General features: G+C 46.3%; 1 protein-coding gene across 1 annotated transcript; it reads left to right on the top strand.

The window, feature by feature from the left end:
• Window positions 1-2,305: 2,305 nt before the first annotated feature.
• On the top strand, window positions 2,306-5,450 carry LOC130534859 (C1q-related factor-like). Its single transcript, XM_057049470.1, has 2 exons — window positions 2,306-3,217; window positions 4,376-5,450. The coding sequence occupies exons 1-2, from the start codon at window positions 2,582-2,584 to the stop codon at window positions 4,553-4,555; spliced, it is 816 nt and encodes a 271-aa protein (XP_056905450.1). The 5' UTR covers window positions 2,306-2,581; the 3' UTR covers window positions 4,556-5,450.
• Window positions 5,451-6,013: the final 563 nt, after the last annotated feature.

The following is a 6,013-nucleotide window of genomic DNA, read 5'->3' as shown; positions in this document are numbered from 1 at the left end:
TGGCCAGTCGGGTTGCCACTCAGTCTTAGTCCGATCCTCCCTTTTCAGCGTTGAGTTTGCCGGAGACCTGAGTGCTCCCTAAATTACGTAATATATTCTCATGCCCTAAAAAGGGAAATACGTGTCTACTGTTTCGATTCCATCCGCGTCACGTTCACCAGTCCCACAAGGTTGTGCACACTTCCAGAGCCCCGCTGGAGAGCAGAGGTGTGGGATAAAACATCTGTTTTGTCGCAGCTCCCAAGCTCTCCCGAATGACTTTTCTTTTCTTAAAGAATAAAAAAAGTAATTGAGGACATTTTTTCAGATGTAGGTTGTGTGTAAAAGACTTTATATCTGAACTGGAAACACAATGATAACGTTTGAAAATGGTTAGAAGAGCTTTGAAAGCCCGTGACAGTAACTTTTTAGTCTTCCTTTCAAATAATGATGTTTAAAGGATTGAAACCCAAATACCCACAAAAGCAGCTAAAGAATTCACACAGAATCCCAAGTGGGACGACAAGGCCGTGGGCTGTTCCCTAAAAAGGAAGCGTCTAAAAAGAAAGAATCAAGGAAGTTGATCTTCGTTTGAACCCTTGCAGAAATTGCGACTGTTGTGTTTCCTGTCATGTGAAAGATTTATGTGAGCAAAAGCAGATAAGGATAAAGGAATTCTGCAAGAACTTTTCTGTGGAGTTTGCATAGTAATGTCTACATTTTGCAAAGCAGATGACGCTTTTAAATGTGACAAATGAGGTGATTTGACTAAAAACACAGTTAACCAGAAGTGAAATATATAGCATGCCCAGTAGCGTCTCTCCCGGACAAGAATTTCATTTCCGTCGCTCTCCAATTACTGACAAGGCGTCCGGTATGTCCGTGCTGAAATATAAGATGGGCTGGTCAAGATGGACGTGATAAAAGCTCCATAGCGAGAATTTTTTTGTTTTGTTGTGTTTTGTTTTTTAGACGGTGATTGTAATAAGTCCTCCTACATTAACTGTAAGAACTTAAAAATATATATAGAAAATAAGATTTAAACCTGCGCAAAATCAATCTTTTGATGCTCCTTGTTAGAGTTTCTGTAAGATTTTTTTTTTAAAGTGCTGCCGTTCTATTTTCTTAAAGTGGCTAAAATCTACTATAAACCGCAAAGTTGGCGCCATCAAGTGGAGATTATAGGGTAACAAAACATACAAAATATTAATAAAAAGAGAGAAATCAACAACAAAAATTTGTTTGTTTATGCAGCAAGTTCAGGTTGGTCTTATATCAATTTAATTTAATTTAGTTAAAAATAGAACTTCTATTTCTGTTTATCTACTTCGAGAACTAACTTGCCAAGTTTATCAGCATACGGCGGTTAAACCTGACTGAATCGATTAAATAATTTCATATAGTTTGAGTGTTTCTTTCAATCTGGATTTGAAATAAGACCAGAGGGTGTTTTTGTCGGTTTTAAATGGTGTAGTGCGTTAAACTGCCACACGGCGGCAGTAAATCTCCATATGCAAAACACAGCAGCCTTTGACGTTCGATTCTTCTGATTTTATTTAGAGAAAATGGCTTTAAATTATTGTTACAATAGTGTATGTTTGTTTATTTAGACATTATGTGTAGATATATGCTGCATAAAATTACAAAGAGCACGAGACGTTGTCTATATATCTATATATATATATAACAGGGGGACTTTCCAAACTGGCATGTCAAACAAGAAAGACACTTACAATTATTCTAGCGTCCATGTTTCGCTAAGGTGTGTCACCTTCAGTCCCAAACCAGGCTGTAACTGTTCAACTGTAATCAGTTCAAGTGTCAGACTTGCAGGACTGGTTTCTCCTACAGCAACTGCATTTCTTTATGACGCCATACTGGCATGTCATTAAGTGTTATTTGGTGTAGGGTAACCCATCAAATCAGTCACCAAAAGGGTATTTTGTCACTTGAAACACAAATCCCACCTACTTAAATCAGGAGTGAGAACAGCTTTGCGTTATGGACTTTCATCAGTACATCTTCGAGTAGGCTGGTTAATCTTTGTTAGCATGATCCATTGCCTATATTTAGAACGGCTCATTCATAATAGTTAACAGAACTGTTGACGTCTGGTCCCTTTTCTGCCTCATCTAAGTGCAGAAAATCACAGCCTAGAATTTAGTGTTTTGAGGAAGGAATTTGTGGAACTGCGTGAATTCTTTGGACTTCTTGTTTTACGCATCGCAAAGCGCTCTCCTCTGCTCTGACTCAAACAGCTCCTTAACCCACATCGCTCCTTCCCTCCTTCTGTCCTTTTCTGTCCTACTGCCTTTCTCCTCTCCTCTTACTCTCCTCCCTTCTCCCTCTAGCTCTCTCTCCTTTTCATCACTTCTAGTCCCCTGCTCCACTCCCTCTCCCTTACTCCTATACCGCTTTGTCAGCCACTCAGACCAGCACTCCCCGCGCGTTGCCGGAGATCCTCAGTGTGTCTGTGTTTTACCAGGTGGACGCACGCCTCACTGTCACCATTTCCACCCCGGAGAGTTCCACGGTGGCTGCGCAGCCCCTTCCCCGGCTGAGCATCGGACGGAAGACCCTGGTGGCGGCTGCTGTAGGGGTCATGCTGGTCCTGGTCCTGGTTATTCTCATCCCTGTGCTGGTGAGTTCGGTCAGCACAGGTAGTGCAGCGGACAGCGGGAGTCACTTCGAGATGCTGGGCACCTGCCGGATGGTTTGTGACCCCTTCCCCAGCTCAGGCCCGGTAGGTCCAGGAACCGACGCAGCAATCTCAAGCCCACAGGTGGACGAAGACGCAGATGTGAGCGATCACAGTATCGGCCCACCCCTGCCAACTTACAGTGATTACGGCCCGCAAGGAAGGCCAGGACGTCCGGGCAAGCCCGGACCCCCGGGGCCACCTGGAGAGCCTGGCCCACCAGGACCAAAGGGACCACCCGGAGCAAGTGTAGATGTTGTACGGACTGGGATTCTGGGTTTAGGAGGCAAAGGGACAGTCAGCACAACCACGTACAACACCTCACCCCGGGTGGCTTTTTACGCGGGACTACGAAACCCTCAAGAAGGTTACGATATTTTACGCTTCGACGATGTGGTGACAAATATCGGCGGCAACTACGAGGGCGCGACTGGAAAGTTCACCTGTAAGATTCCAGGCACCTACTTTTTCATCTACAACGTGCTGATGAGGGGAGGAGACGGCACCAGTATGTGGGCTGACCTGATCAAGAACGGTCTGGTGGGTAACACTTTTACTGCACAGTGAAAACAATATTTACTGACACGTTGGTGATAAGATGGAAACAAGGAGGACTTTTTTTGTTGTTGTTCAATGAATGGATGAATAACTGTGAATCGCACGCCTCAAAATCTTCTCCGGAGGCTGAAACCAGAGAGCTGGCGCTTGGAAATGAGCAATAGTGCATTCACGTGGACACTGATTGTAGGTTCACGATAAAATGGTGTCACCGTCTAGTGTAATGACAACGCAAAGTGGCATGCTGCCAGATCGTGTATCGGCGCGTCTCGCACGTCCAATGATGCGCACGTCGGCGGGAGTGCAAGGAGCGCGGCGCTATCTCAACTCTGCACACATCAAAACACAGCCCGAGGTAGTGGCTAGTTCAAAGCTGGTGCCCTTTGAAATACAACAAACTTTGCGGAGCCGCGATGAGCCTGTGTGTGTTATCGGCGCGCCTGTCAGGCTCGGGCCTTCGCAGAATCAAATCCTGATATTTACCACGTCCATGGGTAAATCTGTAATGTCTTTCAAGCCCCAAGTGTTGAGGTTGATCAAACACCGTGTAAATCCGAACCTCCTACCAACAGATGAGTCAGGCTGCGGGCTGTGGTGCACCTGTGGAGCTCAAAACTAATGTCTGAGCGTAGCTTTAGTACGTAGCATCAGTGTGATAAGAAAGTAAAGTTGTGTGTTTCCATCAAAATGATTCACCTGTTTGCAGTCAGCACCAGCACCGACAGATTTCCCACAATCATCGTCTGTTCTGAGATTAAACACAATAAAACCCCAAATACAGGAAGGATTTATGCAGGAAGTTGATCCTGGAGATCCAGACGTTACAGAATGTGGGTGAGTACGCAGAGCAGCTCGTAACACCCTCAGTCATCACTTGTATTTGGGAAGACGTGACCTTTTCATAGCTCCAGCCAAAGGTGCACTGCAAGAGTGGAAGACGAGGGGAGGGTGCTGCTATCCTTTCTCAGAGGCGCAGCGAATCAAGCCCGACCCTCTCGGCTGAGTCACAGGAGAATATCGAGATACTCGAGGATATGCTTTAAATCAGCTTCCACGTTCCCTCCACAAAATACGCAGAAATGAGTGTGCATCGGCGGCCTCATCAGTCTGTCTCGGTCTTGTGTGTGCATGTCATTCCAGGTCAGGGCCAGCGCCATCGCCCAGGACCAGGACCAGAGTTATGACTACGCCAGCAACAGCGTCATCCTTCATTTGGATGCAGGCGACGAGGTTTTCATTAAGCTGGATGGGGGCAAAGCTCACGGGGGCAACAGCAACAAATACAGCACCTTTTCAGGGTTCATCCTCTACGCTGACTGAAGACGGGCGTAAGGTCTCAGTCCCCCAGGACGGTCGGTGTCTGACTTTCACCGGGCTCCTGCAGCACGGTTCATGTTGCCCGTAGCCACGGATCCCCAGTCAGGTTGTTCCTATCGATTCTTTATGGTCAAACACCGACACGGTGACTGAAACTGTGGATCCGCGGTTAATGGTAACCATCTACCTCCTCATCACACATCCATTGTGAACAGGCTGCCATTCGGACGGACCCCAGAGACGTGACAGTCATGCCATGTGTCACGCCGAGACGGGCTGACGATTCTGACGCGGCAGAGGCCTCGCCGTCATTTCTCCGAGCTGTCATTTCACATAAAAATTCTGGGAGCCCAGCAGTTGTGGCCCCACCAGTGTTTGTAAATGTGCCGTTAAGTTCCCTCATGGTGTTCATATTTTAGGATGGTGCGACTGGAGAGACGCTTTCTCTCCCACGCCACGCTAATCTGAGTGCCAAAATGATATGAATCTTGTTCTGAATGCCAGTGTTACGAAATATACCGCGTCTTGTGATGAGTTGGAATATTATATCATACATATTATATACAGTATTATATTTGTACTGTCGTTCGTGCACAAACTGTATGTTTGAAATGGAGTCGTGGAGTCTCACCAAATTCGTGTACGTGCACCATCATCGCGTCTGTTAGCTGCTGAAAGACTCGGGTCACCTTACTCTGCGTCGATTTGTGCATGCGACAACCGTGCAAATTGTTCTGTGTGCGCCCAAACTGCCAGGAAAAAAAGAAAAAGTAAATTACAGTCGTCGGAAACTTCTGTGTCTTTTCCACTTGAATTGTCAGTGATTCTTGTCGTTGCTTTATTTTTTTCCGCCGGTGTGTTAATCCTTGTGACATTAAAGTGGTGTTTTCCAGTGAAATCAGCGTTCTCCAAACACCAAACACAGACACGATCACCAGGGGTGTGTGTGTGGGGGGGGGGGTGCATTCAATGCCCAACGAAGGTGGAAATTGTTGCGTATCATTGTCAAAGAATGGTGCGCTGTTCTTTTCCTCCAGTGGCAGAGATTTAGCGGGGGAACGTCAGGAGACGGGTGTTCATGAGAAAGCTTAGATCAGTGCTGGGAGGTAATCGGGGCAAATTAGGCTCTGCTGTGATGGCAGTGACACCAGCGTCAGAGGCAGGAACATAGCTTCTGGGGCCCAACTGTAAAAACAATTTATTTCCACACTTTTCTTAAGTACTCACATCGATATTGCTAACTTATCCAGACGCAGTTTGCCTTTGACGTGGGTCAGAACTGCCGGAGAGCTGGGGAACTAAAGTTTTGACAGGGTGATGAAGTGGGGGGGGGTGGGAGGAATACTACCAAAACTCCTATTCACACGTTCTCAAGAGCTGCCAAAGCTGAATGCCAGCCCAGGGTTACCTTAGAAAAAAATTTACTTCAGCATTAGTCTGCCATGCTGACATTCTGTTTAT

The sequence above is a fragment of the Takifugu flavidus genome, chromosome 1, assembly GCF_003711565.1.
Source record: "Takifugu flavidus isolate HTHZ2018 chromosome 1, ASM371156v2, whole genome shotgun sequence".
NCBI lineage: Eukaryota > Metazoa > Chordata > Actinopteri > Tetraodontiformes > Tetraodontidae > Takifugu > Takifugu flavidus.
This window is presented reverse-complemented; position numbering and strand designations above follow the sequence as displayed.